General features: G+C 42.2%; 1 protein-coding gene across 5 annotated transcripts in view; it reads left to right on the top strand.

The window, feature by feature from the left end:
• SANBR (SANT and BTB domain regulator of CSR) overlaps positions 1 to 23,140 on the top strand; it is a 56,686-nt gene that overhangs the window by 28,068 nt on the left and 5,478 nt on the right. For 3 of the 5 annotated variants that reach the window (XM_067462794.1, XM_067462792.1, XM_067462789.1), the window contains 14 exons: positions 2,087 to 2,145; positions 3,943 to 4,103; positions 5,298 to 5,384; positions 5,478 to 5,588; positions 6,000 to 6,123; positions 7,704 to 7,856; positions 9,479 to 9,624; positions 9,762 to 9,861; positions 13,523 to 13,555; positions 15,829 to 15,928; positions 20,566 to 20,660; positions 21,006 to 21,034; positions 21,673 to 21,746; positions 22,278 to 22,366. In XM_067462794.1, the coding sequence (XP_067318895.1) occupies positions 2,087 to 2,145; positions 3,943 to 4,103; positions 5,298 to 5,384; positions 5,478 to 5,588; positions 6,000 to 6,123; positions 7,704 to 7,856; positions 9,479 to 9,624; positions 9,762 to 9,861; positions 13,523 to 13,555; positions 15,829 to 15,928; positions 20,566 to 20,660; positions 21,006 to 21,034; positions 21,673 to 21,746; positions 22,278 to 22,366 (1,361 nt within the window). The remainder of the gene's footprint in view (positions 1 to 2,086; positions 2,146 to 3,942; positions 4,104 to 5,297; positions 5,385 to 5,477; positions 5,589 to 5,999; positions 6,124 to 7,703; positions 7,857 to 9,478; positions 9,625 to 9,761; positions 9,862 to 13,522; positions 13,556 to 15,828; positions 15,929 to 20,565; positions 20,661 to 21,005; positions 21,035 to 21,672; positions 21,747 to 22,277; positions 22,367 to 23,140) is intronic. The other 2 variants (XM_060754624.2, XM_067462790.1) reach the window with 1 other exon arrangement.

Below are 23,140 nucleotides of genomic sequence, written 5' to 3'. Positions count from 1 at the left end.
TCTTGGCACCCGTTACCCTAAGATGACTCTTATATGTTCAATTCCTTAAATCTCTAATTGAATTATAACTTTTATATGTTTATAACATAAGATTTGATCAAGGCAATCTCCTCTAGTCAATTCAGCCTTAATTACTTCATTATAACTTATTTCTTAATGTGAAGACCATGAAGGAATTTACTTAGGATAAAGCTCTTCTGAAATTGCCTGCTATTTACATTAAGTGGTCAGAGGATGGCGCTCTCTCACCATATGACCTTAGATGTTCCAAGTCTTGGATCGATACTATTGATTTCTTTGTCCTGCCAAACTTCTCTTGTTGACTTCATATCTATGTAAACATCGGCTAGAGCAAACTGACCCCAGTCCAGTGTCAATCAATATCATGTTTGCAAATTCACTCATTAGAAATGGTCTTTTCAAGATCAGGTAGGAACATGAATCTTCTATTTTATTCTAAATTATTATGATTTCCCTTTATTATTTTATTTTCTCCTAACGGCTGCCACAAGATGTTGTTCATTTTCATGGTATTTATTTACAGTATTTGTATACCGCTTTTCTCACCCCGAGGGGGACTCAAAGCAGTATCTTCCTTTCTGTTGAAATTGTCCACATGCTTGTGGATTTCAGTGGCTTTTCTGTGTAGTCTGAGATGGTGGTTGTGAGAGTGGTCCAGCATTTCTGTGTTCTCAAATAATATGCTCTGTCCATGTTGGTTCATCAAGTACTGTGCTATAAAAATAATAAGACTTTATTTATATTCTGCCCTATCCATCCACAAAGGGACTAATGGCGGATCACAGTACACATACACGGCAAACATTCAGTGCTGTTTTGAATAGACAATACAGAAACAGTCAGAACAGAAAGGAGGTATATTGTGTTGACGTTAAGGTCTAGCTTTTTGGCACCTTGAATGGTTGTGCTCGAATCCAGCAACAGGCCATGCTGTCACTCCATTGTCTATGACAAATTAGCATTTAATGACCTGAGAGTTTCAAGGTTTGGCTTCTTACTGCCTGGGGGAATCCAGACAGTTTTGTCTGTCAGAACAAAGCTCAAAAACGGGGGAATTACAGACAAGAACCAATCAGGGCCAGCTAATCACCTCCCAACAAAGGATTCCCCCAGGCAGCAACCAGCCAGACCTTGAACCTATCAGGCCATTAAATGCTAATCAAGGTGGCCAATTGAAACATTCACACCTACCTCAAACAGACAAGAGTTCTTTCTCCCACCCAAGACATTCTACAGATATAGAAACCCAATTTTCCTAGTTTCCAACAGACCTCACAACCTCATAGGATGCCTGCCATAGATGCAGGAGAAAATGCTTCGGGAACATGGCCATACAGTCCGGAAAATTCACAGCAACCCAATGATTCTGGCCATGAAAGCTTTCAACAATATATCTAATTGTATAGTTTGCCGTTGCCTGAAATAGAACATATCCATTCGGATTAGAAAATACTTTGAGAAGTTCAACCTTCTTTGTTGTTTAAAGCAGAGCTGTGTCACCGTAGCGAATAAAATGTTGGGTTGCTGTGAGTTTTCCGGGGTGTATGGCCATGTTGCAGAAGCATTCTCTCCTGATGTTTCTCCCACATCTATGGCAGGCATTCTCAGAGTTTGTGAGGTCTGTTGGAAACTAGGCAAGTGGGGTTTATATATCTGTGGAATGTCCAGGGTGGGAGAAAGAACTCTTGTCTCTTTGGGTGTGAGTGTTGCGATTGGCCACCTCCCAACAAAGGATTCTCCCAGGCAGGAAGCATTGAAGTATTGAAGCTGCAAGGTCATTTAGTGCTAATCAGGGTGGCCAGTTGCAACATTCACATTTGCCTCAAACAGACAAGACTTCTTTCTCCCTCCCTGGATATTCCACAGACATATAAGTACAATTTTTCATTATTTTTTCTCCTGTAGAAGCACCCAACCAAATTCTCAATCTTCCTCCTTTTCCTTGTTAATGGAATGTAATGCAAAGAATCTCTTGTAGTGTTTCCTTTTACAAAATAACGCAAGATAGTTAAAAATGTAACCTAATAATCCTTTTTCACTTTTGTTCTCTTATTTCTGTCTGTAGAACCGAATAATGTCATTTCAATTCTCATTTCCTCCGAGTTCTTAAAGATGGATTCATTAGTGAGTATACAACAAAATTCCTCTGCGCTTGGAGCTGTGTGATCACAGAAACCTAATCCTGGAGGCAGCTCGGATATTGTGAAATAGGAAATCAAGTAAACCAATAGCTTACTTGGTTTTCTATCCCATTTTTTTTTATCTAGGAGGATTACCAAGAGGGCTTACAATAAATGCATAAAGACTGGCTCTGCCCTCATGCAGTAATGCGGGCTGTTATATTCGTGCTCTTTAAACTTTGTACACATTGGGTTGTTGTGGCTGTTTCCATCTCATTCTCTCTGTTTTGTTGACACTGGGTGTCATGTTGCTCTATTGCACTTATTAAACAGTTTGAGAAGTTAAAACAGTTTGCGCTGTGCTGAAAGCAGTATCATCACCAGTCGGGCCTTCAATCATGGTATCATAGTAGCTAAAGCTTTCTAAATGTTTTCTGAGTAGCACTAGATGTTGTCCAGCTGTGTGAACATTATCTAGCCAGGATTGGTTACTACAAAATATTGCTAAGTTTTTGTGATTCGGCTGTGTAAACCACGTACTGCTTTGACCAAATACAAATGTTGTAGGAAATATTTATTATTATTATTTACAGTATTTATATTCTGCCCTTCTCACCCCGAAGGAGACTCAGGGCGGATCACAGAACATATACGAGGGGTATTTTTTAAGTAAGGTCCGTTTTGTTGTAGACACTAGTAGTTCGCGCGCAGAACTACATGGACATTGTCACAGCCATCTTTGAATTGTCGTACGCACTTACACACTTTGCTTTCACTCATTACAGTATCACCGTACACTTCACAAATCTGTCGATGAATTTCTGCAGCAGGCAGGTTCCTTGCTGACAAAAACCGTATCACTGAGCGAACCTCACATGCACAGAACAGAACCGTACAGGTTAGCTACAGAGCGGAAACTGAGCACAGTTGTTCCCGAGGCATGCCGGTACATGACACACGCGCTCGTTGCGGTATGCGCGCAAACTACTAGTGTCTACTAGTGTCTACAACAAAACGGACCTTACATAAAGAATACCCCTCATATATGCGGCAAACATTCAATGCTGTTTTTATAGACAGACAAGACAAACAGTTGAACATAGATAGAGGTATATATAGGCTTTTCCCCACCCTCGGCTTCTTGGAGGCTCGTGCTCGGTTCCGGCCACGGGAGGGTGCTGTCGCTCTCTGCTGAAGAGCTTTGTTTGTAACTTCCTCCTTTTTTGATTGGCATTTCCTTATGGGTGCCTTAATACCACCCCACTTTTAAGCGGTCACTATTTATCTACTCACATGTTGCTTTTGGACTGCTAAGTAGGCGGAAACTGGGTGAAAGGTCTGGAGCTCACCTTGACTGTCAACCTCTCCACTGACGAGATTTATTGCAGCTGGTAGTTTAAACTGCTGTGCTAAAGCCCGGCCCTTGAAATTTTGGAAAATAACAACAACAACAACAACAGCAGCAACAATAACTTTATTTTATACCTCCCCCCCCCCCCCCGCCTCCATCTCCTCGAAGGGATTTGAGACGGCTTACATGGGGGAAAGCAAACATAGATTAAGTACATAACACAATAATATAAAAATAAAGAATAAAATAAACACATCATAAAACATAACACAATATCATAAAACAGTCAGTATCCTGACCCTTAATAAATACCGATACTAATTTTTTTTATTTCAGTTTTGGATAAAAGATTATCCTTCTTGCTCCTATAATCTTTTATAGTCACTGACTCGCTATTTAAAAATGACAGCAAGAGGTGTAGATTACATGTATAAACATCTGTGTCCCCAGGTGGAAAAATGTATTAATTACTGCCACAAGAATATGAGCGCAATTGTAGCCACACCGTGCAATATGAACTGCATCAATGCTAACCTCCTGACACGCATCGCAGACCTTTTCACGCATAACGAACTGGAAGAGGTGAAGGACAAGAGGGATAAGTTTAAGAGGTACAGTATGTTAGCTGTGGATTAAATATCCACCATTTCTTTTATCCATGCTTCTAAAAAAAATCCCCTCCCTCATCCCCAGAAATGTTTGTAGGACTCTCTAGGTCAGGCATGGGCAAACTTGGGCCCTCCAGGTGTTTTGGACTTCAACTCCCACAATTCCTAACAGCCAGTTGGAATTGTGGGAGTTTAAGTCCAAAACACCTGGAAGGCACAAGCTTGCCAATGCCTGCTATACATCCACTGTAGATCCTTTGCTATACATCCACTGTAGATCCTTTGTATGACTTATAATAACTGAATTCAAATAACCTTCTGGTAAAAATTAAAGACCAAACAACTGAAAGATCAATCCACAAAAGTTTAGTGATTTTGTGCAGGTACAGCTGTACCAGGAGCTCCAATTTTGTTTGCTTTGCATTGAATGTTGTAGTCCTAAATTTCAGGGACTCTGCAGATAGGTGGCTTCTTTTGGCTGCAATCATAGGGCAAGCCACCTGTCAATTATCGTTAGGTTCCTTGGTCCCGCCCCCTTTTTTGCGTTTTGGTGGAAATAGGACCCAATTTGGGTTCAGTCCACACAGAGAAGCCTTTCATGCAGGACATAATACCAAGAGCTTCGTAGAAAGCTTCATCTTCTACGGCTTGGCTGGGGAGATATACAGCCCACAGCTTGGCCGGGGTTATACAGCCCTACAGCTCCTTTGCTGAAGGACTTCAGTCAGCCATCACGGAAACCTGAATTCCTTTTCCCCTGGAAGTCTACAAAGCTCTGCTTGGTAAGGGTCACTCGCGGAAGCCAGAAGCAGTTGGTACCGGGTGCAGGGGCTCCACACCAACAAAGATAAAGACAGACTGCCCAGATTAGAGGTTAAGGATTTCCCCATTAGTTACAGTTATGAAGATAGTGCCTGTTCCCTGTGGACAAGATTGAGAGAGAGCCAATAGACTGTTAAGAAAGCCTTAAAGTACCTGTTTGTTTTCAATAATAAAGAACTCTGTTGAACCTTTAAGCAATCTAAAGACTCTGTTTTAAGGAAATCCAAAGGCCTTTAATCTGAGGCAGCCCTGGCGTCCCGTTGGGCACACAGAATTTATGTCCTGTCTACAGTTTTATGCACAGGCCCAGCGTGCAACAGCACAGATTTGGTTAGTTGCTTGCATTTACAATACATGTTTGTTTACTATTGGCAGCAAGCTTTTCTGCAAGAAGATAGAAAGGTTATTTGATCCAGAATACCAGAACCCAGATTCTCAAGGAAGTGCTGCAACTCTGTACAGGTAAAGGAACTAGGTACATCTTTGCCTCCCATGTACTTTTTCCTTTTGCATCTCCCTAAGTCTGAAGATACAACATTTATTTATTTTCAACAGGTGCTGCTTATGTAAGAAACTTCTTATTAAGGACACCGAAAGAAGAATACCATGTGTACCTGGAAAGATTAACGTAGATCAGCATGGAAATATTATCTATGTCCACATAAGGTACCTAATCAATTCAGTTGTCGGAGCTCTTCAGGGTGTGATTGTGGGTTCCTTTTTCATAGGTGAAGTTGTTGTTTGCCTTCAAGTTGTTTCTAACTTATGAGATATTGGAATATGGAACAATTGTATTATGAGATTGGATCTTGATTTTAACTAAGACACGCTAATGAGATGTTCCAATTATTTTATAATGATTGTTTATTATGCTATTGTTTTAATATGATGTTTTGAGCATTGAATTTTGCTACTGTAAACCGCTTTGAGTTGTCCGAGGGCTGAGAAAAGTGGTATATAAATATAGTAAATAAATAAATAAGGCCCAATCTAATTTGGGGAAAATACGGTACAAACAACTGCTTGCAAGAACTAACACTTGGATCTGTCTGACCCCGCGTTGCTCTTTGTGTACAGAGATAAATCTTGGGATGTCCATGAGTACTTGCTGAGCCTTTTTGAGGAATTGAAGTCTTGGCGAGACGTCTACTGGCGCCTTTGGGGGACAATCAATTCTCTGGCATGTTCGCGATGTAATCAAGTAAGTGGGTTTTTTTTGGGGGGGAGGGTCTTCTTTGCCAATCTAGGCCATTATATGTTTTCATTTAAAGTAGCAGCTTTCAAATTTTGAACGTTTTGAGGGATGATCTGAGAAGAGATAATAGGTAAATCTGTTGTAAGGGTAAAGGTTTCCCCCTGACATTGAGTCCAGTTGTGTCTGACTCTGGGGGTCGGTGCTCATTTCCATTTCTAAGCCTAAGAGGCAACATTGTCCATAGACACCTCCAAGGTCATGTGGCCGGCATGACTGCATGGATCACCAATACCTTCTCGCCAGAGCAGTAGCTATTGATCTACTCACATTTGCATGTTTTCGAACTCCTAGATTGTCAGAAGCTGGGCCTAACAGCAGGAGCTCACACCACTTCCCGGATTTGACCCAAGACCTATCGATCAGCAAGTTCAGCAGCTCAGCGTTTTAACCCACTGCACCACTGATAGGCACGGGCAATCCATGGCTCTAAATTATTCTAAAGTACTTACAAAACTAAGGGGCTTTGGTGCTTTGCTTATTTATTTATTTATTTATTTACAGTATTTATATTCCGCCCTTTTCACCCCTCTGGGGACTCAGGATGGATTACAATGTACACATATATGGCAAACATTCAATGTCAATTTGACATACAACGTATACAGACATACACAGAGGCTATTTAACTTTTTCTGGCCACCAAGGGAGCTGTCGCCTTCATCATCCATCTGCGACACTGATGAAGCACCTCCGCATTCCCCACATGCTTTTTTTGTTGGAGTGCTTTGCTGGAGTCTTTTTTATGGCCTCATAAATTAGTTAATTTAGCCTCCCCGCACAAGGTGGTACCTAATTTTCCTACTTGACAGATGCAACTATCTTTCAGGTTGCAAAGGTCGACAATGAGGCTACACAATTGGTTGGAAGCCCACTCCAGCCCCTGGCTGGCTTCGAACTCATGTCCTTTTGGTCAGAGTGATCTTAATGCAGCTGACACTCAGCCAGCTGTGCCACAATCACAATGCTTCTACAGTGATGCTAAAGTTCTGGGGGTGAAAATTTCAGAAACCTAACAAAACATTCAAAATTTCATTATTATTTCGTTATTGACGCTTTTTATAACAGAACCAATTAAGAACTGCCATTTATAACAAAATTTTGAAAGTTTTGTTAGAGTTCTGAAATTTTCACCACCAGAACTTTAGCAACACTGTAGAAGCAAAGCACCAGCGCCCCCTAGCTTTGTAAATACTTTAGAACCATTGAGAACCATGGATTGCCTATGCCTAGCCACTGATTTAAATATGGGTGGACCATTCTGAAATAATTTCATAGCATGAGAAGAGATGATGCTGGCAAGAAAACACTTCTATGGTTTAGGATACCATTACCTAGGCATGGGCCAACTTGGGCCCTCCAGGTGTTTTGGACTTCAACTCCCACAATTCCTAACAGCCTACCGGCTGTTAGGAATTGTGGGAGTTGAAGTCCAAAACACCTGGAGGGCCCAAGTTGGCCCATGCCTGCCGTTACCCCTTTTTTTTAATCATCAAAGGTAAATCTTGCAATTGGGATTATCATTACAGACCTTCCTGTGCACTGAATTCTCGCATTGCCAATACCACCCTCAGCCTGTGCTTTACCTTGGAATAGCAAGTTCTCTCGGTTCCTCTGGCACCGGAATATATCCCTGCTGTAACCAAAAGGTTCTCCGATTTGATCCTGCGCCTCTTCCAAAGGTAGGTACAGATGGGAGAAAATGTGAAAGATTTGTGTTGAGTGAGAATGTGGTGGAGGTTACGTTTTTGGAAGCTTTTAAACAGAGGCTGGATGGCCATCTGTCAGGGGTGATTTGAATGCAATATTCCTGCTTCTTGGCAGGGGGTTGGACTGGTTGGCCCATGAGGTCTCTTCCAACTCTTTGATTCTATGATTCCTTCCCTGGAGCTTTTTAAAGCAGAGGCTGGATGGCCATCTGTTGGGAGTGATTTGATTGTGTGTTCCTGCACACAATCAAATCATGATGAGGATTGGACTGGATGGCCCTTATGGTCTCTTCCAATCCTTGGAGCTATTCAAGTTTCTTCAGCTGAAAACAGCATAAGCATGTAATTCAGTGGTTCTCTACCTTCCTAATGCTGCGACCCCTTAATACAGTTCCTCATGTTGTGGTGTGACCCTCAACCATAAAATTATTTTCATTGCTACTTCATAACTGGAATTTTGCTCCTGTTATGAATTGTAATATAAATATTTGATATGCAGGATGTATTTTCATTCACTGGACCAAATTTGGCACAAATACCTGATATGCCCAAATTTGAGTATTGGTGGGGTTGGCGTGGGGAGTGGGGATTGATTTTGTTATTTGGGAGTTGTAGTTGCTGGGTTTTGTAGTTAACCTACAATTAAAAACATTCTGAACTTCACCAATGATTGAATTGAACTAAACTTGGCACACAGAACTCTCGTGACCAACAAACAGGAAATGCACGAAGGGTTTGATAGACATTGACCTTGAGTTTTGGAGTTGTAGTTCACCTACATCCAGAGATCACTGTGGACTCTAACAATAATGGATCTGAACCAAACTTGGCACAAATACTTAATATGCCCAAGTGTGAACAGTGGTGGAGTTTGGACAAAATAGACCTTGACATTTGGGAGTTGCTGGGATTTATAGTTCACCAACAATCAAAGAGCATTCTGAACTTCACCAATGATTGAACTGAACTAAACTTGGCACACAGAACTCCCATGATCAACAGGAAATACTGGAAGGATTTGATGGACATTGACCTTGAGTTTTGGAGTTGTAGTTCACCTTCATCCAGAGAGCACTGTGGACTGGTAACAATGATGGATCTGAACCAAACTTGGCACGAATACTTAACATGCCCAAGTGTGAACAGTGGTGGAGTTTGGGCAAAATAGACCTTGACATTTGGGAGTTGTAGTTGCTGGGATATATAGTTCACCTACAATCAAAGAGCATTCTGAACTCCACCAACGATAGAACTGGGTCAAACGTCCCACACAGAACCCTCATGACCAACAGAAAATACTGTGTTTTCTGATGGTCATTGGCAACCCCTCTGACACCCCCTTGTGACCTCCCCAGGGGTCCTGACCCCCCAGGTAGAGAAATGCCAATGTCATGCATTTTAGCTCTGTGCAGATGTAGGGCTTCTTAGTTAAACATTGAAACTAAGATGGGCTTCAAGAGTGGAATCTGAAGCCATCGTTTGAAGTGGCTTTTGCAGATTTTGGTCAGGACTTAACTCTGCCTTGTCACTATGTCCACATTAGGCCAGTCGCTTGTCTAACCTGATGTCACTCCATTTTTTTTTCAAACTCAAAGGGATGTAAAGTAAGAGACCACATGATTGGCTTGCCTGCGGGTGGCGAAGGCGGGGATGCCATGCCTTACCAGACGGCGAAAATACTGAATGACCTGACTCAGCACAGGGATGTCATTGTCGTACCTTTTTCCAAAGATGCAAACAGGTCAGGATATAGTTGTATTCTTGTGTTTTTTCTGGGTAAAGTAATCCCCAGATACTCTTACTAGTTGAATTGGCTTTTCTGGAATCCAAAGTCTGCCCACCTGTTCCATCATTTACCTAAATGTTTCTTTTGTCCAGTGATTCTGGAATTGGGCTGAATGATGAGAAGGCCATTGAGTGTGACGTTCTGCTGGAGCCAAACTCACCATGGGGCCCCAAAACAGGAGAGATCAATGCTGTGAGTAATTGTATTTCCCACTTTTATTCTTGATTTTCATATAGCTATGGCAGTTGGTTATATTTCCAAGTTATAGATTGGAATATTGTCTGAAAACTGCTCAGATTTAATACTTCCTTTGGGAAATTGCCAATATCCACTGGATAAAGGTATGGAGTTTCAGAAAAACTTCTCTTTCTTTTTTATTGACTATTCTAAAGCTTTTGACTATGTGGATCATAATAAATTGTGGCAAGTTCTTGGTGGTCTGGGATATCAAGTCACCTTGTCTGTCTCCCGAGGAATCTGTATAATGACCAAGTAGCAACAGTAAGAACAGACCACAGAACAACAGACTGGTTCAAGATTGAGAAAGGAGTATGGCAGGGCTGTCTACTCTCAACCAACCTATTCAACTTGCGTTCAGAACACATCATGTGGATGTGAGGGCGATCTGGCTGCGACATCTGTCACCCCATTGAGCACCAGGGTTGATTCGGCTGATCTGGCTGGCTAGATGGGTGTCCCCTTCCTCCCTCACCGCTCCATGTGTGTCCTTCCTGAATCTGCGTGCTCGGTGGAAGAGGATGATGTCCCAGGTATAGAAGGAGTGTACTGAGGTCTCCAGTCTTCAATCCCGGGTATACGATAGCTGTTCTCCTCTGGTAGAACCTCCAAACAAGCTCAAGGTCCATTTGTAGGAGAACATCATGCGACATGCGGGACTTGATGAATCCAAGACTGGAGTTAAAATTCCTGGATGAAACATTAACAAGCTTAGATATGCAGATGATACCACTTTGATGCCTGAAAGTAAGGAGGAGCTGATGAGCCTTCTAACCAAGGTGAAAGAAGAAAGTGCAAAAGCTGGGTTGCAGTTAAACATCCAAAAAACCAAGATGATGGCAACCAGACTGATTAATAACTGGCAAATAGAAGGAGAAAACATGGAGGCAGTGACAGGCTTTGTATTTCTAGGCACCAAGATTACTGCAAACACGGGCTGCAGCCAGGAAAGCAGAAGAAGTTTACTTCTTGGGAGGAGAGCAATGAGCAATCTCAATAAAATGACATTACACTGGTAACTAAGATCCGCATAGTTAAAGCAATGGTATTCCCTGTAGCAACCTACGGATGTGAAAGCTGGACCATAAGGAAGGCTGAGCAAAGGAAGATAGATGCTTTTGTGGTGTTGGAGGAAACTTCTGAGAGTGCCTTGGACCGTGAGAAGATGCAACCAGTCCATACTCCAGGAAATAATGTCTGACTTCTCACTGGAGGGAATGATATTAAAGGCAATGAAGTACTTTGACCACATCATGAGAAGACAGGAAAGTTTGGAGAAGACAATGATGCTGGGGAAAATGGAAGGGAAAAGGAGGAGGGGCCGACCAAGGGCAAGATGGATGGATGGTATCCTTGAAGTGACTGGCTTGACTCAGAAGGAGCTGGGGGTGGTGATGGCCGACAGGGAGCTCTGGCGTGGGCTGATCCATGAGGTCACGAAGAGTTGGAAGCGACTGAATGAATAAATAACAATACCAATCATGTCTCAGCTCTACTTGGATTATCTCACTTTTCTCAATGATGAAATGATTGGGAGTTATAGTCAAACAACTTCCAGAAAGGCCACAGATTCACCATTCCTGTTGTAAATTGTCATTTTTCCTTGCTGTAACAGATTATTGGAATTATATTGGCAAGAGAATGCCTTGTATATAAAAATGAAGTATCTGAATCGGAAAAATAAGGAGGCCAAATACTTCTATAAGTTTCCTTTGTTTCCTCATTGAAACATAAGTGAAAGAAATTTAGAATCTAATAAGATCCAGAAAGATGCAAATCATGATTCTTATCCTAAGTTTCTAAAGGGCAGCGTAAGGTGACATAGATCTTTCAAATCTTTACAGTGTTCAGTTAGTGTTGGTGGGTGAAAAAAAACCTATACATCTGCTTATCAAAAGTCATTTTCCTTGGGTTCAAAACCCTATATGAGAAGATTACTTTTGTTTCATATGAAATAGCGAAGACACTTGTATTGAGATATATGTACCGTATGTATAGTTTCATGAAGCTGTCATCTTTGTTTATACTTCTAAGAATGGATCTGAATTTGTGAATATAATTCATTTCAACGGTTTCTTTTCCATTTTATCCCACCTCCACTGTATAAATATTCTTAATCTCTGTGGCTTTAATATCTCTCTGTCCTGCATATGAAAAATTCTGCTTATATTCACAAAAAACCATGCTAAAATAAAAAACCAGTTTGTTTTAAAAGATGCTGCAATGTATTGTCGAAGGCTTTCATGGCCGGAATCACTGGGTTGTTGTAGGTTTTTCCGGGTTATATCGCCATGTTCTAGAGGCATTTTCTCCTGACGTTTTGCCTGCATCTATGGCAAGCATCCTAGTTTAACAGTGACAAATGCAAGATACTCCACTTTGGCAGGAAAAACGAAATGCAAAGATACAAAATGGGGGATGCCTGGCTCGAGAGCAGTACGTGTGAAAAAGAACTTGGAGTCCTCGTGGACAACAAGTTAAACATGAGCCAATAATGTGATGTGGCAGCAAAAAAAAGCCAATGGGATTTTGGCCTGCATTAATAGGAGCATAGTGTCTAGATCTAAGGAAGTAATGCTACCCCTCTATTCTGCTCTGGTTAGACCACACCTGGAATATTGTGTCCAATTCTGGGCACCACAATTCAAGAGAGATATTGACAAGCTGGAATGTGTCCAGAGGAGGGCGACTAAAATGATCAAGGGTCTGGAGAACAAGCCCTATGAGGAGTGGCTTAAGGAGCTGGGCATGTTTAGCCTGAAGAAGAGAAGGCGGAGAGGAGATATGATAGCCATGTATAAATATGTGAGAGGAAGCCACAGGGAGGAGGGAGCAAGCTTGTTTTCTGCTTCCTTGGAGACTAGGATGCGGAACAATGGCTTCAAACTACAAGAGAGGAGATTCCATCTGAACATGAGGAAGAACTTCCTGACTGTGAGAGCCGTTCAGCAGTGGAACTCTCTGCCCCAGAGTGTGGTGGAGGCTCCTTCTTTGGAAGCTTTTAAGCAGAGGCTGGATGGCCATTTGTCAGGGGTGATTTGAATGCAATATTCCTGCTTCTTGGCAGGGGGTTGGACTGGATGGCCCATGAGGTCTCTTCCAACTCTTCGATTCTATGATTCTATGATTCTATGAAAGGGACCCCTAAAGAAGGACAATGATATGTTGCATGTTCCAGAGTAGGCAAACCAGACAATCTCCACATCAACAGACAAAGAAACAGCAAGAAATACTTTTATCCCACAAGCATTACATATATTGGAAACCAACACTTTCTTATTACTTTATTTTCCAGCTCATGAGACTTTGCCACAGCAACGCGTGACAGGGGATAGCTAGTACTAAAATAAAAACCAGTTTGTTTTAAAAGCTGCTGCAATGTTCATATACTCCTTTTTCTGTCTTCCCTGTCGTTTCCTTCTCTTTGTGTCGGTTTAAATAATGACTCATTGTGTCAGCAGCCCCCTGAAATGTTTATTTTTTTAAATGTGTAAATTATTTTTCACACCTTGCTTACATTTTACAGAAGGGTTATAATTAAGTGTCATAAAATATGCCACCACATTCTGTGAAGTTTTTGCTTCTATCAGCTTTCCCTTTCTTGCTTTTCTTCCAGTTCCTTTCTCTGAAGAACTGGACTCTTCAGCTGGTATGTTTGTTCCAATTGCACTTACGTCTCATACGCCATTTTTTTTTTTTTTGCATTTTAAGTATTGTTTGTGTTATTGAAACACTTGTATTACATTCACTGTGGTTCTTTGCTGGTCATTTTTGGCACAGTAACCCATCTGCTCCTATTTATTTATTTATTCATTCATTCAAGTAGACATACTTTTGCAAGTGTTTATTGCAAACAGTGCAATACTTTCTATCTATTAATGTTCCATAATCATTTATCTGATAATATATTTCCTTCAAAGGGGCACAGTCTACTATCTAAATAATAAACCGCTTTGAGTCCCGTCCCCTCCCCCCAGGGGTGAGAAAGGAGGTATATAAATACTGTAAATAAATAAATAAGTAATACATATAAAAATATCATAGAATCTTACTTTACATCTGTTTACTCCTTGTCTGCAGTCTTATAGGATCCCCTATATACATTTTAAAATTAATTTTACATTAAGATGTTGAATAATTGGTTGCCATTGGCTGAACATGTCGGGGTAGAGTGAAGAAGTTGTTTAGACCAAAAACTGGTCTTCGAATAATTAGTGCAATGAATGGTAATGACATAGGAATGGAACAATGGATGACGAATCTGGATCATGTTTTTTTTAGTAATGAGAAACTAGTGAATGGTTATTATAGTAATTGTGTAATAATTGTGTATTGGATTAGGTTGTTAACTGTTTTTATATTGGTGCATTGAATTCTTGTGTGTTGTGAACCGCTGTGAGTCGCCTCCGGGCTGAGAACAGCGGTATATAAGTCAAGTAAATAAATAACTGGTATAGAAATAAACTACAACCATAATTTTAAGTCTGAATATGTTTCCCAGTCTAAATCTCCAGGATATTCCTGTCCTTTCCTGTTTGTTTTACATTTTGGCATATAGTAATAATAATAACACTTTATTTATATTCTGCCCTTCTCACCCCGAAGGGGATTCAGGGCAGATCACAGTACATATACACAGCGAACATTCAATGCCACTTTGTATAGACAACACACACACAGACAGAACAGAAGGAGGTGGTTTGTTTCAGCTGTTTTTGTGCCATGGAAGGTTGGGCTCGAGTCCAAGGGGTGCTGTTGCTCTATCCTCTATGACGAAGAGCTGCCATGACTTCCTCCTTCCTTTTGGTTGCCCAGCATTTTCTGATCTTCTTTCTTTATGGCGTCGCAAATTTATTATTTATTTATTTACTGCATTTGTATACCGCCTTTCTCAGCCAATTGGTGACTCAAGGCGCTTTCCAACAAATCAGTATACATAGAACAGAATATAGATAAAAACATTAAACAATATAAAACACCACAAAAGCAATAAAAGCGACATCATCAGCGTCTCATTATTCTCAAGCATTGCCCAATTCCATTGTCAGGTCATTCGATTTCCTATATTAGCTACTCTGTATTTGTAAAAGCTTGCTCGTCATCACAAGCACGCTTGGCGGGGATGAGAGACAAGACCTTCTCAGTGGTGGCCCCTCGGCTATGGAACACGTTCCCTAGGGAAATCAGATCTGCTTCTTCCCTCTTGACGTTTCGGAGGCAAGTTAAAACGTGGCTCGTATAGCCACGTTTTAACTTTTTATAGCTAACACTGAGAAGGTCCTGGCTCTCATCCCCGTCCTGTCTCTCATCCCTGCCAAACGTGCTTGTGATGATGGCGGGACCGAGAGTAGGGCCTCCCCAGATGATTTTAAAGACCTCAGTAAAAAAGGCGGGGTAAAAATGCTGTAAATAAATAAATAAAGTATAGTGATTAATCGCAAAAGCGATATGTTTGGGGGAGCATGGACAACGAAAGCACCTCCCGCGCTTTTTTTAGCGATGCCTAATTTCTCTAATCACATCTAAAGCTGTTTTCAAATTGCTTAGGTAAACAATGAGCTAGGCTGACAGTTGGCAGCTCACACCAGCCTGGAGTTTCAAACTTGCTACCTTTTGGTTGATAGATCTTATAATTGCTGATGATTTTACCTTTGGCCCATATGTCTGTAGGCTGTTAGGAATTGTGGGAATTGAAGTCCAAAACACCAGGAGGGCTGAAATTTGCCCATGCCTGCTGTATACTGACAAAGTCAAATATGATAACAACAGCTGGTGAATGAGACTCTGTAGGAAAAGCTATTGGAACACCCTTCTGGGTTTCCTGTAAACCCTTGAGTGTTATCATGGAGAGAAGAAGAGAATAATTTGTGGGCTTATAAAAGAAAAAAAAGTTATTTGTTTTTATTTTGTAACCCTCCATAGAAGCAACAGTTGCTGCTTTCGGAAGATGAGGAATACACTACAGGCTCTGAGGTTACGGAGGATGAAGTAGGCGATGAAGAAGAAGTGTACAAGAAGCCAGGTATAGCCTTTCCTGTCTGTGACACTGAGTGTCTCTCCGTTAGTGATATGGAAATCAACTCAGTTGAAAAGCATGACACAAATCAGGGGAGGTCCAGAGTGGGCAATGTGCAGGTTGTATGTGGCTGCAAGGCCATTTTTGTTCCTTTCAGAGGTCACTTCAAAAAATAACATTGCCCTTAGGACACTTCTAGACAACTTGGGGGCCTTTTCACCACATTTTTGGCATTTTCCTTTGACCTCTCCAACAGCAAACGAACACAAAGTGACTTTTTTGGTGTGGTCCTAGCCCTCCAAAGTCTCCTGGGAGGCAAATGTAGGCAAATGTAGTCACTTAGTCCAGTGCATCAGGAAGGTTCACAACCTTCCTGATGCCACTAACCTTTAATACCGTTCCTCCTGTTGTGGTAATCCCCTACCATAAAATTATTTTCATTGCTACTTCATAACAGTAATTTTGCTACTGTTACAAATCTTAATGTAAATATCCGATATGCAGGATGTATTTTCATTGTTACACATTGAACATAATTAAAGTTTATTGATACTGTGGCATTGAATTGCTGCCTGTGTTAGCCGCTCTGAGTCGTCCCCCCCGGGGGGGGGGGGGGTGTTTGGAAGTGCGGGGTAAAAATGCTGTAAATAAATAAATAAAATAAAATAAAGTATAGTTATTAATTGCAAAAGCGATATGTTTGGGGGAGCATGGACAACAAATGGTGGGATTCGCCCGTACCTTGGGAAGCCTGACTTGGCCACCGTAGTCCATGCTCTAGTCACATCCCGTTTAGACTACTGCAACGCTCTCTACGTGGGGTTGCCTCTGAAGACTGCTCGGAAGCTCGGAAGCTTCAAATGGTCCAACGATCGGCAGCCAGGATGCTAACAGGAGCGGCACTCAGGGAGCATACAACTCCTCTGTTGCGCCAGCTCCACTGGCTGCCAATTTGCTACCGGGCACAATTCAAAGTGCTGGCTTTAGCCTTTAAAGCCCTAAACGGTTCTGGCCCGACCTACCTGTCCGAACGCGTCTCCTCCTATGAACCAGTTAGGACATTAAGATCGTCTGGGGTGGCCCTGCTCTCGATCACGCCAGCTTCACAAGCACGCCTGGCGGGGACGAGAGACAGGGCCTTCTCAGTGGTGGCCCCTCGGCTGTGGAACGCCCTTCCTGCAGATAGTAGATCGACCCCCCTCCTTGCTGGCATTCCAGAGATAAGTAAAGACCTGGCTGTTTGAACAGGCATTCGACTAAGCAGTGTGATTGATTGACTGACTATCGGAATACGGAATATCGGATAATGAGTTTGGATTCTGATTTCATGGATGAGACCTGATGGATTTGTTATATTGATGTAGTGATGTATTAATATTGATGATTTGTGATGCTATTGCTTTTAAATGCTTAATGATTTTGTATTGTGTATACCTAAATTGTTGTAAACCGCTCTGAGTCGCCTAAGGGCTGAGAAGAGCGGTATACAAATAAAGTAAATAAATAAATAATAATAATTTGCAGTTCTTTCAACTGATTAATCTCTGACTTCCACAGACCACTGAGGCCCCTCAAAAATGACAGACCTGGACCAAACTTGGCACACAGAACCCCCATGATGAACAGAAAATACTGGTGGGGTTTGGGAGGAATTGTCAGTGATTTAGGGGAGATGTAGTTCACCTACATCCGGAGAGCACTGTGAAACCAAACAATGATGGATCTGGGCCAAATTTGGCACAAATACCCAATATACCCAAATTTGAATATTAGTGGGGTTGGGCAGGATTGATTTCGCTATTTGGGAATTGTAGTTGCTGAAATTTATAGTTAACCTACAGTCAAAGAGCATTCTGAACCCCACCAATGATGGAATTCAACCAAACTTAGCACAAAGAACTCCCACAACCAGCAGAAAATACTGGAAGTGTTTGGTGAGCATTGACAATGGAATTGAAGTGGCGAGGACGCGGATGCTGACTGGCTGTTTGGCTGACAGAGGGTGCTTGGCAGCCATTCTGGGGAGGCGGAGGTGGCGGGGCCTAAGGAAGCAGTGGCGCAAGCCTCTCAAATTGCTGATCAATCCCTCTGGGGGTCGTAACCCTCAGGTTGAGAACCACTGCCTTAGACCCTAGGTTTTGATATACTTAATTCTGAATCAAGACAATAAATGACAAGCGCTTGCTATCCATGTATGGTTTCACTCATCCTGCATAATTTCCCATTGATCATCCTGCATAATTTCCCATTGATCATCCTGATTTGCTCTGCTCTGTTATTGAGAAATGGAAAAGGCAAACAAATGGCTTCTGTTTCAATTGACTATTGCATGTTTTTGATTTGATTAACATGGGAAACAAACTACCTAAGATCAGACATTGTTGGCATATGGATGTACTTGCTATCAGGTCACTTGTCAACTCATAAATTGCATTAGCAAGTAATACAGGTTGAGGGTAAATCCAGAGAAGACGGAGATCCTTTGGCTGGGTCGCCCGGACAGAGGGGTGATCTGGTTGCTTGCCCTGGATGGCGTGACATTATGCCCATCATCTTTGGTAAAGAGTCTGGGAGTCCTTTTAGACCCTATGCTGACGATGGAGGCCCAGGCCTCCGCTGTGAGCAGAGTCACATTTTTCCATCTGCGTCAGGCTAGGCATCTGGCTCCCTATCTGTCCAGGGACGACCTGGCCACAGTAATCCAAGCTACGGTCATCTCAAGATTGGACTATTGTAACGCCCTCTACATAGGCCTGCCTTTATCGGTGATCTGGAAACTTAAACTAGTGCAAAATGCTGCTGCCCAGCTTCTTGCAGGGGTCTCAGCGAGGCGTCATATCACTCCAATCCTGCAGCAACTGCACTAGTTGCCAATTGAGTATCTGATTACCTTCAAAGAGTTGATTCTTACCTTCAAGGCCTTATATGACTTGGGTCCGGAATACCTGAGGGACCGCCTCATCCCCTACAAACCCCAGAGATCACTCTGTTCAGACGACCAGAATTTACTTGAAGTTCCCAATTTAGGACCTTTCACCTGATGTCTACTAGGCGTAGAGCATTTACGGTGGTGGCTCCTTACCTGTGGAATGCCTTGCCAACGGGGACACAAGCTCTCTGAGATTTACTTTCCTTTTGTAGAGCTTATAAAACTTATTTATTTAGGCTGGCATTTGAACCTTGCCGATTGAATTTTTCCGTGATTTTAATGTTATGTATTACATGTGTATATTGTGAACCGCCAGATGTTCAATCTGGGTTTAGAAAAGGCAGAGGAACGAGAGACCAGATTGCCAATATCCGCTGGATAATGGAGAAAGGCAGGGAGTTTCAGAAAAACATCTACTTCTGCTTCATTGACTATTCTAAAGCCTTTGACTGTGTGGATCATAATAAATTGTGGCAAGTTCTTGGTGGGATGGGCATCCCAAGCCACCTTGTCTCTCTCCTGAGGAATCTCTACAAGGACCAAGTAGCAACAGTAAGAACTGACAACGGAACAACAGACTGGTTCAGGATTGGGAAAGGCGTACGGCAAGGCTGCATCCTCTCCCCCAACCTTTTTAACTTGTATGCAGAACACATCATGCGATGTGCGGGGCTGGATGAATGCAAAGCTGGGGTGAAAATTGCTGGAAGAAACATTAACAACCTCAGATATGCAGATGACACCACTCTGATGGCCGAAAGTGAGGAGGAGCTGAGGAGCCTTCTAATCAAGGTGAAAGAAGAAAGCGCAAAAGCTGGGTTGCAGCTAAACATAAAAAAACCCAAGATTATGGCAACAAGAATGATTGACAACTGGGAAATAGAGGGAGAAACCGTGGAGGCCGTGACAGACTTTGTATTTCTAGGCGCAAAAATTACTGCAGATGCAGACTGTAGCCAGGAAATCAGAAGACGCTTACTTCTTGGGAGGAGAGCAATGTCCAGCCTCGATAAAATAATAAAGAGTAGAGACATCAGACTGGCAACAAAGATCCATTGCCTAGTCAAAGCCATGGTATTCCCTGTAGTCACCTACGGATGTGAGAGCTGGACCTTAGGGAAGGCTGAGCGAAGGAAGATCGATGCTTTTGAGCTGTGGTGCTGGAGGAAAGTGCTGAGAGTGCCTTGGACTGCGGGAAGATCCCACCAGTCCATCCTCCAGGAAATAAAGCCCGACTGCTCATTGGAGGGAAGGAGACTAGAGACAAAGTTGAAGTACTTTGGCCACATCATGAGGAGACAGGAAAGCCTAGAGAAGACAATTATGCTGGGGAAAGTGGAAGGCAGAAGGAAGAGGGGCCGACCAAGGGCAAGATGGATGGATGGCATCCTTGAAGTGACTGGACTGGACTTGAAGGAGCTGGGGGTGGTGACGGCCGACAGGGAGCTCTGGCGTGGGCTGGTTCATGAGGTCACGAAGAGTCGGAGACGACTGAACGAATGAACAACAACATTGTGAACCGCTCCAAGCCTTGGGGGAGTGGCGGTATATAAAATAAATAAATACCCAGAGATAGGTTTTACTAGTTCCTTTCTATGAAATGTAGCCCATAGCATCTGGTATTCCCTGACAGTATCCTATCCAGGGACCTTGCTTCATTCACAAGATCAGATGGGATTGGGTGCCTGCTTATTAATAAAGTCTTTCTAATTAGCAGGAAGAAAAGAGAGGCCAAAGAAATTCATCAAACATCCCAAGAAGCAAATGTCATCACCCAACGTCCAAAAGAAGGATAAGACATTGGAGAAGGTGAGTCTTGAGAGACTGGTTGAGATGAGAGCACAAGAAGATGAGCTTCAGGCTTCGTCACGAATCCCCCTTTTGATTTCTGTGGGATAATGTATGCGTAGCTAATTAGGTCTGCTTCTCATCCTCTGCTTTCCGTGACTGCTCTTTTTGACAGGATATATTAAGTAACACTTTGCAGCTATGGAGCAAAGTGTTTTACTTTAATGTGTGTGCCCTGATTATTATCGGTGCCTCAGGAATAATGTCGTTTTGACAGTTTGTAGATTTCTAATTGAGTAAAACCGACCCAAGAAACCTCAGAATTACTGTTTTCTTCTTATTTTGCTTCTCTCTTTCTTTTGACAGTCTAACTCTCGTGACGCCTCTCCTTTTATGTGAGTATTTCTGTGAAAGGATTGAGAAAACACCACAAAGAGCGGAGCTAATGTGCATTTGATATGGTCTAAAATAATTTAAGACGTTGACACATACATAGAGACAGATCTCTAAGTTGCTCTTGGCCATGGTGACTTCATTAAATGTTAAGAGTTTCCTTTTTTAATTCAAACTAGCATATAAATTGTGCTAGTTATGCATTTCCTTAGTGGCTCTTTCCTTCCTCCCTCCATTTTCCTCAATATGCATTCACTTCTTTCTTTTCTATCTTTCTTTCTTTCCTTCTTTCTTGCTTTTCCTCATACACTTTCCTCCCTCTTCTTTCTTTCCTTCCTTCTCTCCTTCCTCTCCTTCCCCTTCCCCTTCCCCTTCCCCTTCCCCTTCCCCTTCCCCTTCCCCTTCCCCTTCCCCTTCCCCTTCCCCTTCCCCTTCCCCTTCCCCTTCCCCTTCCCCTTCCCCTTCCCCTTCCCCTTCCCCTTCCCCTTCCCCTTCCCCTTCCCCTTCCCCTTCCCCTTCCTTCCTCTTCTTTCCTTTTTTTAAAACTTTATTTTTATAGTTGTGACACATTCTGAAAAGTGCAAATAATAGCACTGATCACCCTTTGCTTGTGTGTAACTTCCTCATCATTTTTATTTAGTGTGAGTGTGCAGCAGAGTAAGTGGGATGCTTCCAGATCGTTACGATACAACCAAGATGCTCAGCGAGAAGAAGGTAAAATGCATCACTCCTCATTCACCAAAAGCAAAGGGACTAAATAAACATTTTTCCCCCCTTCAACACATCCCAAGGGTGCAAACTGTCTGTTATGCTCCTTGCTCTCCACAGACAAGGAACTCCATTGCAAGGAAATGTTCTAGTTCAGGCAAGGGCAAACTTCAGCCTTCCAGGTGTTTTGGACTTCAACTCCCACAATTCCTAACAGCCTATCGGCTGTTAGGAATTGTGGGAGTTGAAGTCCCAAACACCTGGAGGGCTGAAGTTTGCCCATGCCTGTTCTAGTTCATGTCCCTTCCCCATACCCTGAAGAGAAAAGCTTGATAAGCAAATCTAAGAGTAGGTGATATACCATATATACTCGAATATAAGTCGACCTGAATATACGACAAGGCACTTAATTTTACCACAAAAAACTGGGAAAACTTATTGACACGAGTATAAGCCGAGCATGGGAAATGCAGCCGCTACTGGGCAGAGCAATGAGTAGAGTTCTCACCTTTCTGTTGCTGTTCCATCTTCTTGCAGATCAGCGGAGGATGGTTGAGATAACAGGACACTTAATAAAAATGAGGCTGGGGGAACTTGACCGAACAAGATCGAAAGAAAACAAAGAGGTGAGCTGTACTGTTTTGTGCTACTGTTGATATAATGTCATGGACTGTACAATCGGTTGCATTACTAAAGCATATAGTATAGCCAATTTTATGAGGAGCAAGCAATTATGTGTGAGTAAGTTGGAACAGGCACATTTTAAAGAGTAACTCTAGCCATCCATATGTGTGTGTGTGTGTTTATATAAAAGCTTTGGATAGCCTAGGGACGGATTAACACCCCTATGGTGTTTGTTGTCTTGTTTGTGCCCTTGTTAAGAACATTTAACCTTACTTTCCATCTCAGTGATAATAGCATTTTGCAAAATTTGGCTTGTTGTGGAAACAGATTGGTGAAAAAAACCTTGTCAGAAATATTAAAAAATAACTAGGTATTTTTAATTGCAAAAACGTGAGTCAAGCACTGAAAAGGTTAAATGGATGCAATGACTTGGCAAAAGCTGCAGTTCTATGTAAGCAGGTGTGCCTGTAGCTTAGTAGCCCTCAGTCTGAGGTAAACCTCAGTGGGAGAAAGGTCTCAGTCTGTGAGAAGGCCTCACAGTGTGAAGTAGGCCTTAGTCTGTGAGAAGGGTTCACAGTGTGAGGTATGTTGAAGGTTGTAAAGGTAAATAAACAGAAGCTTTACCACTGTTTCTGAACCAAAATATACTCTGCAGTATAATAATGTGTCATTCAGATTTGTGTAACAAATAACAGTAACTTTGGGTTGTTGTAGGTTTTTTTGGGCTATATGGCCATGTTCTAGAGGCACTCTCTCCTGATGTTTCGCCTGCATCT

The sequence above is a fragment of the Anolis sagrei genome, chromosome 1 (genome assembly GCF_037176765.1).
Source record: "Anolis sagrei isolate rAnoSag1 chromosome 1, rAnoSag1.mat, whole genome shotgun sequence".
Lineage (NCBI taxonomy): Eukaryota > Metazoa > Chordata > Lepidosauria > Squamata > Dactyloidae > Anolis > Anolis sagrei.
The sequence above is the reverse complement of the archived record's forward strand: the minus strand, read 5'-3'. Positions and strand labels throughout refer to the sequence as shown.